Raw genomic sequence first — 12,495 nt, 5'->3', positions numbered from 1 at the left:
TCAACAGCCTGTAGAACCTTGTCTGATGCCTCTACTGTGAAGGGTGGCCGAATGAGAGGGGAATTAGTCAGGTCTGCCATGACCTGACCATGCACGTTCACATGAGGGAGCTCTGTTCCATCGCTCATCTGAAGTCAATGTAATTCTCCGGTTGGAACGTTATTCAAGATTTATGTTAAAAACATTCTAAAGATTGATTCAATACATCGTTTGACATGTTTCTACTGACTGTTACGGAACTTTTGGACATTGTCAGCTTTTAGTGAACGCGCTTCCTGACGTTGGAGTTGTTTACCAAACACGCTAACAAAAATAGCTATTTGGACATAAATTATGGACATTACCGAACAAAACHAACATTTCTTGTGGAAGTGGGAGTCCTGGGAGTGCATTCCGACGAAGATCAGCAAAGTGAAGATTTATAATGCTTTTTATGAGTTTTGTTGACTGCACAATTTGGCGGGTAACTGTATGGCTTGCTTTTGTGGCTGAACGATTGTTCTCAGATTATTGAATTTTGTGATTTTGGCGTAAAGCTTTTTGAAATCTGACACAGCGGTTGCATTAAGAACAAGTGTATCTTTAATTCTATGTAAAACATGTATCTTTCATCAAAGTTTATGATGAGTATTTATGTTATTTGACGTGGCTCTCTGCAATTTCTCCGGATATGTTGGAGGAATTTCTGAACATGGCGCCAATGTAAACTGAGGTTTTTGGATATAAATATTAACTTTATCGAACAAAACATATGTATTGTGTAACATGAAGTCCTATGAGTGTCATCTGATGAAGATCAAAGGTTAGTGATTCATTTGATTTATTTCTGCTTTTTGTGACTCCTGTCTTTGGCTGGAAAAATGAATGTGTTTGTCTGTGATTTTGCGGTGACCTAGCATAATCGTTTGTGGTGCTTTCGCTGAAAAGCCTATTTGAAATCGGACACTTTGGTGGGATTTAACAACAAGATTACCTTTAAAATGGTATAAGACACATGTATGTTTGAGGAATTTTAATTATGAGATTTCTGTTTGAATTTGGCGCCCTGCACTTTCACTGGCTGTTGTCATATCGATCCCGTAAACTTCTCTAGGATAGGGGGCAGCATTTTCACTTTTGGATAAATAGCGTGCCCAATTTCAACTACCTTCTACTCATCCCCAGAGGATAAGATATGCATATTGTTAGTATATTTGGATGGAAAACACTCTGAAGTTTCTAAAACTGTTTGAATCATGTCTGTGAGTATAACAGAACTTATGTAGCAGGCAAATCCCCGAGGATTAACCATTCAGATTTTTTTCTTTTTGAGGTCACTGTCTGTTCAATGAGATTTCATTGGGATACTAGATTTCTAAGGGACTTGTTTGCAGTTCCTACCGCTTCCACTGGATGTCACCAGTCTTTGGAAATTGGTTGAGGTTATTCCTTTGTGCAATGAAGAAGTACGGCCATCTTGAATCAGTGTAACGTTATGTGTACTGTTTGAGAGTTGCGCAAGACTAGAAAAGTAGCGTTAGTTTGTTGTCCTCCTGTATTGAAAACAGATAGACCCGTCTTCAATTTGATCGATTATTAACGTTTAAAAATATCTAAAGTTGTATTACAAAAGTAGTTTGAAATGTTTTGGCAAAGTTAACACGTAACTTTTGAGATATTTTGTAGTGACGTTGCGCAAATTGGAAGCAGTTTTTTTCTGGATCAAACGCGCCAAATAAATGGACATTTTGGATATATATGGACGGAATTAATTGAACAAAAGGACCATTTGTGATGTTTATGGYACATATTGGAGTGCCAACAAAAGAAGCTCGTCAAAGGTAAGGCATGATTTATATTTTATTTCTGCGTTTTGTGTTGCGCCTGCAGGGTTGAAATATGCTACACTCTCTTTGTTTACTGTTGTGCTATCATCAGATAATAGCATCTTATGCTTTCGCCGAAAAGCCTTTTTGAAATCTGACATGTTGGCTGGATTCACAACGAGTGTAGCTTTAATTTGGTATCTTACATGTGTGATTTAATGAAAGTTTGATCTTTATATAATTTTATTTGAATTTGGCGCTCTGCATTTTCCCTGGCTTTTGGCCAAGTGGAACGCAAGCGTCCCCCCTATCCCAGAGAGGTTAACAGGATTGCAGCCATAAGAAGTTTTAAGTCAAGTAATGCAAGTGTAAAAACCGCTCCAAAAGGACTAAATAGAAGGTCTAGAAGCATTGGAGACTACAGAGACGGGTCCAAGGTACAACAAAGTGGTACGGTTTACCAGTCTGAAGTCCATTATGGCCTTGGCCATCAGCTTGCCCAGGAAGCGGAACTTCATCTTGATTTTGGCGATGTGCGCCGGTTTGGTTGTCCTGCCGAAGGGAACGGCAAACAGCCCTCGGGAGCTGAACATGTACTTGGTCCCTTCTTGGCTTCCTGGGAGAGAGAAAAATCAAGATAGTGGAGAAGAGAGGAGATTTAGGGAGAGGAAGAGTTTTTACAATGTGGGTGTCAAAGCCAAGTCCTCTTCAGGAGCCCATATCTCAGCAAGATGTGACTAAACAGTTGCCACCTAGGCGCATCTTGGAAAATTGTAGGAGAGCCTTTATATCTAAAATAAATCKAATTTCTGTACGATAGATAATTTGTTACAGAAATCACTACTAAAACATTTTTAGGAGCTCCTATTTAGAGACAAATCTATTCCCCAGAGGGTTGGAGTAGAAAGTTACCTTTGGGGTTGGACAGGGTGACCTCCTCACCCCTCCACAGCCCAAGGTCGGCCCTCTGCAGCTCCTGGGAGACCAGGGCGTAGAACTCCAGGGTGGGACCCAGCCCTGTGCCCACCTGACAGAAGGACAGGGGGGGGAAGGGAGAGAGCGAGACCGAGTAAGAGGAGAGAAAAGGAAGAGGTAGGGAGAGAAAGAAAAGAGAGATGAGCTTCTATCCAATAAGTCTAGGCTCATGTTCAAAATGTACTCCCCCAAATGACATGGTATCTTACTTTTTATGAGGGACAAACTCAAATTGTAGGTGATTGAAGTGCTCTGTAATGAGGGTGTGAATGCGTATTCTGTACCTCGTTCTCATACTGGATCTCCAGCATGGCTCTGGAGCTGCCGAGGTCCTGCATCACTGACTCCGCCTGCTTCAGCAGCTCCTCACGGTTTATTGTTCGCTGGAGACGAGCAGAAAGGAAAAGTTAGTGACAAGACAAACAGGAGTCGGCAGGATACAAAAAGCAGATGAACTGGCTGGATAATTGTAATTGGGGACATCCACTCCTCTTGGCTACACTTGAACCTATTCCAGAAAGGAATTTGAAATGCATGCATTGAGCTGATTGTGACATTACACCAACATCCATCTAACATATTCAACACCTTTTTCCTGTCGAGGCGGGGCGCCACGCGGCTGTCCTGAGAATCTGATTGGTTGATCTCGGGGTTGGTGTCGAGGAGGCGCTGCATGGCCCGGTCACGATCAAACGCTGTTACATAGAAGAGCATCTGCCGTGTGTCAAACGGGAAGAAGAAGGGACTGGGGAGGAGGGAGAGTGAATTAAATAGTTGGTCAAAATACATGGCATATATATACACACACACACACACACCTGCCAGTTTATTAGGTACACCCATCTATACTGAACAAAAACTAACAACGCAACAGTGTTGGTCTCATGTTCATGAGCTGAAAATAAAAAAAAATCCCCAAAATGGTTGCATCTGTATTCCCAGTCATTTGAAATCAATAGATTAGGGCCTAATGCATTTCTCAGTTGACTGATTTCCTTATATGAATTGTAACGCTGAAATTTCTGCATGTTGCGTTATATTTTTTATTCAGTGTAGTACCGGGTCGGACCACCCATAGCCTCAAACTGCCTGAATTCTGCGGGGCATTCTATAAGGTGAAACGTTCTACAGAGATGTTGGTCCATGCTGATGTGATAGCATCATGCAGTTACAGCAGATTGGATGGCGATACATTCATGCTGCGCTCAGCCCGTTCCATCTCATCCTGAATTGGATTAAGGTCAAGGGACTGCACAGGCCACTCAAGAAAACTGAACTTGCTGTCATGTTACGCCACTCCTCAATTGTCCAGTTGTTGATGATCGCATGGCCACTGGAGCCGCTTCTCATTTTTTGCAGACAGGAGTGGAACCTGGTGTGGTCGTCTGCTGCAATAGCCCATCCGTGACAAGGATCTACGAGTTGTGCATTGTGAGATGCCGTTCTGCGCTGTTATTGGTCTGTTCGTGGCACGCCTGTTAGTTTGCACGATTCTTTCCCTTCTCCTTCAACCTCTCGCATCAGGTTTTCGCCCACAGGAATGCCGCTGACAATGTTTTTTATTTGTCGCACCATTCTCAGTAAACCCTAGACACTGACGTGTGTGAAAAGCAGAGGAGTGCGGGAGTTTGAGATATTGGATCGGCGCACCTGGCACAGACGATCGTACCACGCTCAGTCGCTTAGGTCACTCGTTTTGCCAATTATAACGTTCAACCGAACCGTAAATGAAAGCCTCGATGCCTTCTTTACATATAGTGCATTCGGAAAATATTCAGACCGACTTTCCCCACTTTGTTACATTATTCWAAAATTTATTAAATCGTTTCCCCCCTTCAATCTTCACACAATACCCCATAATGACAAAGCAAAAACAGGCTTAAATTTTTTAGCAAATGTATTAAAAATTACAAACTGAAATATTACATCTCCAGGGATGTTCAATCGGGTTCAAGTCCGGGCTCTGGCTGGGCCACTCAAGGACATTCAGAGACTTGTCCCGAAGCCACTCCTGTGTTGTCTTGGCTGTGTGCTTAGGGTCGCTGTCCTGTAGGATGGTGAACCTTCACTCCAGTCTGAGGTCCTGAGCACTCTGGAGCAGGTTTTCATCAATAATCTCTGTACTTTGCTCCGTTCATCTTTCCCTCGATCCTGACCAGTCTCCCAGTCCCTGCTGCTGAAAAACATCCCCATAGCACGATGCTGCCACCACCATGCTTCACACCGTAGGGATGTTGCCAGGTTTTCTCCAGACGTTACGCTTGGCATTCAGGTCAAAGAGTTGAATCGTGGTTTCATCAAAACAGAGAATCTTGATTCTCATGGTCTGACAGTCTTTCAGGWGCCTTTTGGCTCCAAGCAGGCTGTCATGTCCATTTCACTGAGGAGTGGCTTCCATCTGGCCAATCACACATAAAGGCCTGATTGGTGGAGTGCTTCAGAGATGTTGTCCTTCTGGAAGGTTCTCCCATCTCCACAGAGGAACTCTGAAGTGCTGTCAGTGACCACTGGGTTCTTGGTCCCCTCCCTGACTTAGGCCATTCTCCCGATTGCTCAGTTTGGCCGGCCGGCCAGCTCTAAGAATAGTCTTTGTGGTTCCAAACTTCTTCCATTTAAGAATGATGGAGGCCAGTGTTCTCGGGGCCCTTCAATGTTGTAGAAATATTTTGAAACACTTCCCCAGATCTAAGCCTAGACATAATCCTGTCTCGGAGKTCTACAGACAATTCCTTCGATCTCATGGCTTGGTTTTTGCTCAGACATGCACTGTCAACTGTGGGACCTTATATAGACAGGTGTGTGCCTTTCCAAATCATGTCCAATCAATTGAATTTACCACTCCAAATCAAGTTGTACAAACATCTCAAGGAAGATCGGAAACAGGACACACCGGAGCTCAATTTCGAGTCTCATAGCAAAGGGTCTGAAAACTTACCAAAATGTGGAAAAAGTCAAGGGGTCTGAATACTTTCTGAATGCATTGTAGCTAGCCATGTGACTTGATCCATATTCGTGGAAGGTGTGTAGTACCTAATAAACTAGTGTGTGCGTGTGTGTACACACACAGTTCCTTATATGGGGGTTAATCTTGTGCCTATAAGAGAAAATTGGAATTTACTTCCTGATTTGAAATTGTCCCCAAGCCTGGTCTAGAGATGCAGTTTGAGGACATTGCATTACTGAATACTAGGCCAGTAATGCCTAGTACTCAAAAGCTAGGCAGCTTTCTTTGTGTTCTGAACCAGTGGGTGTTTATGAGCTGGAAAGTAGTCTGATGAGTTACCAGGTCTTGCCAAGCTCTGTGAGCCAGGTGGGGATGTTGCCGGTCATGATGACCAGAGGGTCCTGCAGCTGTCGGTTGGCCTTGGCTGTCAGCTTACTGTTGATGAACTCACTGGTGGGGATGATCTCCTTAGACACAGCATTCTGAAAATACAACAACCTCAGTCGACTGGAACTACAACAACGCAGTGCCTCTGCCCCTCTGACGCAAAGGGAGACAGACACAGGCTGCTAGGTATTGTTTGAATGCAAAAAAAATACATTTATTTGGGGCAACTGTGTGCACTAAGAGGGCTGTCTAGCTAGCAGACAGTTATAGTGATGGTACACTGTGTTTGACCCCCTATAAGCCCACAAAGACAATGAAGACATATTTAGCATTAAGTAGATAAAGTATGACACAGACAGTGGAATCTGTTGGAGGCAGACCTACAGGCTTGTGTCCCATATGGCAATTTGTTCCCTACATGGTGGACTACTCTTGGACCTGGTCAAAAGTAGCGCYCTACAAAAGGTTACAGGGTGGCATGTGGGATTCGACCAGTATGTTGTTCAGTTAGTGAATTTTGAGCCAGTATCTGCGGGGTGGAGGGAGGATAGGACAGGCTACTCACGTCGTACAGGTAGAACCAGTAACTACTAATGGAGTGCAGCACCCTCAGCAGCAGGTTGACGTCCAGAGACGGGTCGTCGAAGGTGATGCTCTCCGGGGGCTCCGACATGAGGTACATCTCCAAGGGGCTGGCCACGCTGGGACACACGCCGTCTGGGAGGGGAGAGAAAACAGGTCAGGGTCATATTCATTAGTGCACACAGTAGACAGCAAGTCAGGGTGAAATTCATTAGTGCACAGTAGGAAAAAAACTGTAATGGACAACAAAAACAAGCATTTCTTATTAAACAACGGCAGGTAGTCCCTTCCTGTTTCAGTCATTTTCTTACGTTTTGTGCCCAATGAATACGACCCAGATATGTAGTAACTAAACTGACATGGTAAAATGTTTAGTATGAGAAAAGGACATGAATGGTCAGATCAATGGCGTGCACTACTTTCAAAGTAATACGGTGTAGAGAATAGGCTGACATTTGAGACTGAAAGCCCTTTGGCCCGGGGGTTGGCGCAAAAGCACTTTGGGACAACTGCTGATGTAAAAAATACATTTGATTAAACAGCCAATATCTGTGGGTTTGTGTTAACAGGTCATCTCAAGTCACATTCATTGATGGTAAAAAAAAAAAGGTCAATTGACCATTCGATAAGCCCCGCCCCAGATTTTTGGGCATGCTGATGGATAGCAAGCGTAGTCAGACACCTCAGACAAGCGCACGTTTAAAACACTTGGAAGCCATGGATGGCTATGGCAAAAGAGTATAAAAAAATATATTGTTTAATTGGGCTCCCGAGTGGCGCAGCAGTCTAAGCCACTGTATCTCAGTGCAAGAGGCGTCATTATAGTGCCTGGTTCGAATCCGGGCTGTATCACATACAGCCGTGATTGGGAGTCCCATAGGGCGGCTCACAATTGGCCCAGCTTCGTCCGGGTTTGGCCGGAGAAGGGTGTCATTGTAAATAAGAATTTGTTCTGAACTGACTTGCCTAGTTAAAAGAAATTAAAAAAAATATTGCCTAATATTTGTGCACCAGGGCACATGATACATGAAATAGAGCTTGTTGGAAGTGTTTTTCAAATCCAAAATTATACTGTGGTTGCATTGTAAGCAAGCTAGCAACGTACGAGACCATTCCAAGGAGCAGAAGTGAATAAATTTGAATTTGCACCAATCTCCAACAGTGTAATTACACAGATCAGAGCTATATAGGGCCAAAAGTGTTTATGGGGGATCTCTTCTTGAATATATAGTGGTTTTCTTTAATGTTTTCATTGCGTACAGACACTTTACCAGGTGTTTGAAGACAATGTTACATATAGGGTTAATATAAATGGTTTTCGCCAAATGCATGTTAGCTAGCTAAATTGCTATATTAGAAATATAGTGCTCATCTGCTGTCGACATTGGCAAACGATTTGATAGCACCCAAAGTGGTTACCAACTTTTACAGCACGCACAGTGCATTCAGAGCCATCCGGTGGCTAGCCATACTACAAACTTAATTTGACAGGTTCTGTGTAATGACCACAAAATTGCAGAGAGTCTCCCGATTAGCAAGGGGTAGACTGTCTCATTTCATTGTGCATTAACCTCTAAAAGTCTAAGCTGTTGGGGGTGGGTTCTACTATGCTAACATATGGAATGGTTATAGCAAGGATCATTTAGTTATTCAATTTTGGTAACACTTGAAGTATAAAAAAATAAAATATTGAATCTGGCCTTTACTACTAGAGACCATAGAAACGCATTGAATAACATTCATAAATTGCCCCCCCAAAAATTGTCAAGACGTTTTGAAGTGTCTCTCCTATATCTAGGAGATAAGAAAGCTCAGGAAATGTGTTTTTTAACATTTAACCCCTTACTTTAGTTGCCACAAAACTACCTCCATACATTTGTATGGGTTACCATTAGACAAGTTCCATGACACTTGTGGAAACGGAGAACATCTTTCCGCTACAGATGTTTGTGAGAAGACCGATTTTTGGGATGGCTCATGGGTCTGACAAGCACCGCTGTAGATCGGCCTCCGCAGATACAGAAGGTCGACAGACAGAAGTGGTGAGACGCAGCCCATGCCAAAAAACATCTAGCTTAAACTGACAGATTTTTAAATGATGTTACTTAGATTGACGCAAGGGTGCYTCAATAGAGACTAAACGATTAAAAACTGTTTGAGATCATTGTGAGGGGTTTCTCCAGTGGTTTGAAAGGGGAATTAGGTTTCTCGTGAAAACATTGACAGAGGTTGTAACAGTACCAAYGTGGGGCGGGGCTTTGCGAAAGGTCCATTAACAACTTGTTTCAAGCAGGAGAAGCAGGTCAGATCAAATCTTAAGTCACATGTGTCGAATACAGTGAAATGCTGAATACATCCGAAAACAGACCTTACAGTGAAATGCTTACTTACGAGCCCCTAACCAACAATGCAGTTTAAAAAAATTACTTCCTCCCCACTGTAAATAGTACATTAGATTTCCACTACAAAATAAACGAGCAGAACTGGTCCTTCTCAGTCTCCAGGCCAGTAGACAACACAGACACCCACCCCAACAGTCTAGGCCCAGAAGGAGTGGTGGTGGTTCCTACCGTGCCACAGCTCGTCCTGTTTCTTAGCGTTGCGGGGCGAGGTCTTGGTGGGGGCGGTCTGTGCCCGGCCCCTCTTACCTCCCACCGCATCCTTAGTACCATCCTCATCGTCCCTCACTGGCTTATACCTGATGGGATAGAGAGTGTGTAAATCATCACAGGGAAAGTGACTACATTACCATGTCAGTCAGTTGCATTCGTTCACCAACTCAGCCGCCTATAGACGTGTGTGTGTGTGACGCATCTCCGGGAAGGTGGCTACACTGCACAAGCCTAACAGCCACCCACTACAAAAATCAGTCCTTTGTGTTTGTTAACCAGTCCAGCCTATAGAAACTGGTGTGTGTGGCCATCCAGCATAAATGAGGATACCATATGGTGTGGGTTTTGGTCCAGATGCCAGCCCGCCCGAGCGGGTTGGCCTCGTCGTCCGTGGACTCTCTCTCCTCCTCGGACTGCAGGCTGAACTGCCGCACTGCCTGGTACACCGTCATGTTGTATGGCAGCAGGTGGTCGCCGATGTAGAATTGTAGCCGGTGGCGCACACTGCCAGAGTTCAGGAACTGGGCCGCCTGTACCGGGAGAGACGGTCAAGTTATTGTGTTCAAGTTAGGGTTGGAGGTAACAGAATAAGTTATGAGTGGGGGGGGAGAGGTATCATCCGATATTGAGAGTATTTTACAAGGACATTGTAGCCACGTACCAGCGATTCGTCAATTTCATCGTCTGAACCATCATCGTCACTGTCCTCATCCTCCTCTCTGATTCGTCCGTAACCTTTAGAGATAAAAAGTCCCATTGAGCACATCAGCATGTTATCCATTAATGTCAGCAATGAGGAGACATTCTATTCTGCCAACAGAGAAGGAAGAACAGAAATACTCTGGGAAGGAACTTGAGAAAGCAGCCCAGCTAGGTGAAGATCATTTGTGCGTGATCTATGTCCTCACGGAGTGAAAGAGCTTAAGTCAGTAACTCAATGCAAAGTGAAAGTTCCCAGTTCTTACCTCGGACGACCAGGTAACGTTCAATTGCCTGTACCAAGGCCAGGGGATCAATCTTCACCGGGCCCCCCTTCCACTGCTTCACATTGGTACAGTCCGGGTGCCTCTGCAGCTGACACTTGAGTTGGTGTGTGTTGAAGAACTTCAGGGCCTGAGACCCTCTGAAGGAGACACACACGTCAGACAAAATCATAATGCTAGAGGTAAATACTGGCAAGTCCCCTTCACCTATACCCATATAGACTTCTATAGGGCCAATGGCATCACACATTAATAAATGGACAAGTGAATGACACATTAAAAAGAGAATGTTTGTGGAACAAAAGGAAGAAATTGAAGGAAGAGCTGGGACTAGGTAAATGAACTAACCTGCTCCCGTTGCCGTTGCCACTGGGGAAGTCGTGCACCTTGACAGGGAACTGCTCCATCTGGCTTAGGCAGTTGTTCATCTTGTGCACCAGTGACAGCAGGGGTCCGTTCTCAGACGGCTCCAGGCGGCCTGCCGGCTCCATCCCCGGGATCTGGAAGTGCAAAACACAGCAGGGACACGCTTCAAACATGCAAAGACTAGGGTCGCATTCATTACGGCACACCGTATAAAAATATTTTGCAACAGAAAACGAAAATAAGCATTTATTATTGGACAAGTTTAGGTAGTTCCTCCCTTTGTCAGTTTTATTCCATTTGTTTCCTACCAGCTATAACCATTGTTGAACTCCGCCCTGGTTAAAAAAAAAACAGCTGACAAAGCATGGTTTAGCAGTCAATTGTGTCGCTGTATTTAGTGTTCAAATGGTTCAAGGAGGCCGAGACACAAAAATAACACACTTAATGTAATCCATGCTTGAAAAAAATTCWAATTCTTTAAAATCCATATACAAAAATTAGATCTTTGTGCACAAATTTGTTTACATCCCTGTTAAGAGACAATTTCTCCTTTGCCAAAATAATCCATCCACCTGACAGGTATGGCATATCAATGAGTTGATTYAACAGCATGACCATTACACAGGTGCACCTTGTGCTGGGGAAACTAAAAGGCCACAAAATAAATGTGCAGTTTTGTCACAGCACAATGCCACTGATGTCTCAAGTTGAGGGAGTGTGCAATTGGCATTCTGACTGCAGGAATGTCCACCAGAGCTGTTGTCTGAGAAATTAACATTCAATTTCTCTACCATAAGCCACCTCCAACATTGTTTTAGAGAATTTGGCAGTATGTCCAACCGGCCTCATAACCGCAGACCACATGTATGGCATCGTGTGGGCGAGCGGTTGGCTGATGTCAACGTTGTGAACAGAGTACCCCATGGTGGCAATGGGGTTATGGTATGGGCAGGCCTATGCTACGGACAACGAACACAACTGCATTTTATGGATGGCAATTTGAATGCACAGAGTTACCGTGACGAGATCATTATCGTGRCACTCATCCGCCGCCATCACCTTATGATAATGCACAGCCCCATGTTGGAAGGATCTGTATACAATTCCTGTAAGCTGAAAATGTCCCAGTTCTCCCATGGCCTGCATACTCAGACATGTCACCCACTGAGCATGTTTGGGATGCTCTGGATTGACGTGTACAACAATATGTTCCAGTTCCCGACAATATCCAGCAACTTCACACAGCCAGTGAAGAGGAGTGGGACAGCATTCCACAGGCCACAGTCAATAGCCTGATCAACTCTATGCGAAGGAGATGTCAATCCATAGATAATGCCTTATGAATTGATTTCAATTGAATGATTTCCTTATATGAACTGTAACTCAGTAAAATCTTTGAAATTCATGCATGTTGCCTTTATATTTTTGTTCAGTATAAATAAAAAAGGAGCATACGTTTCAGCCTTATGTCTTCATCTGTGCTGTACAAACAAATGAAGGAGACATGTACTTAAGACACCTGCTGTGCGTAACTGGAGCAAGCAGCTATAGTTCATTTTGATAATGGCGAATAAGAAGTCAATGTATAATAACAGGGAATATGTAGAATACTATAAAAAATTAATAATTGACAATTCAAATGTCACATAATAAAAAAAGTAAAAGACAACGTTTAGSCCAGTGTTTCCCCAACTCCAGTCCCTCCAACATGTTTGTTGTAGCCTCGGACAAAAACACCCAACTCAACTGGTCAACTAATCATCAAGCCCTCAATGAGTGGAATCTGGTTTTTTGTCCTGGGCTACAACAAAAAGTTGTGCTGTTGTGGGTACTTGAGGACC

At 43.8% G+C, this 12,495-nt stretch overlaps 1 protein-coding gene across 15 annotated transcripts in view; it reads right to left on the bottom strand.

The window, feature by feature from the left end:
- LOC111949337 (E3 ubiquitin-protein ligase TRIP12) overlaps positions 1-12,495 on the bottom strand; it is a 79,281-nt gene that overhangs the window by 3,617 nt on the left and 63,169 nt on the right. For all 15 annotated transcript variants that reach the window (XM_070434052.1, XM_023966416.2, XM_023966419.2 and 12 more), the window contains 11 exons: positions 10,637-10,788; positions 10,271-10,428; positions 9,967-10,040; positions 9,636-9,835; positions 9,264-9,391; positions 6,677-6,828; positions 6,064-6,206; positions 3,369-3,525; positions 3,065-3,163; positions 2,718-2,832; positions 2,267-2,421 (listed from right to left, as the gene is read on the bottom strand). In XM_070434052.1, coding sequence (XP_070290153.1) covers positions 2,267-2,421; positions 2,718-2,832; positions 3,065-3,163; positions 3,369-3,525; positions 6,064-6,206; positions 6,677-6,828; positions 9,264-9,391; positions 9,636-9,835; positions 9,967-10,040; positions 10,271-10,428; positions 10,637-10,788 — 1,533 coding nt within the window. The remainder of the gene's footprint in view (positions 1-2,266; positions 2,422-2,717; positions 2,833-3,064; positions 3,164-3,368; positions 3,526-6,063; positions 6,207-6,676; positions 6,829-9,263; positions 9,392-9,635; positions 9,836-9,966; positions 10,041-10,270; positions 10,429-10,636; positions 10,789-12,495) is intronic.

This window comes from Salvelinus sp. IW2-2015, linkage group LG22 (assembly GCF_002910315.2).
Source record: "Salvelinus sp. IW2-2015 linkage group LG22, ASM291031v2, whole genome shotgun sequence".
Classification (NCBI taxonomy): domain Eukaryota; kingdom Metazoa; phylum Chordata; class Actinopteri; order Salmoniformes; family Salmonidae; genus Salvelinus; species Salvelinus sp. IW2-2015.
Note: the sequence above shows the minus strand (reverse complement) of the source record. Positions and strands in the feature narration are given on the sequence as shown.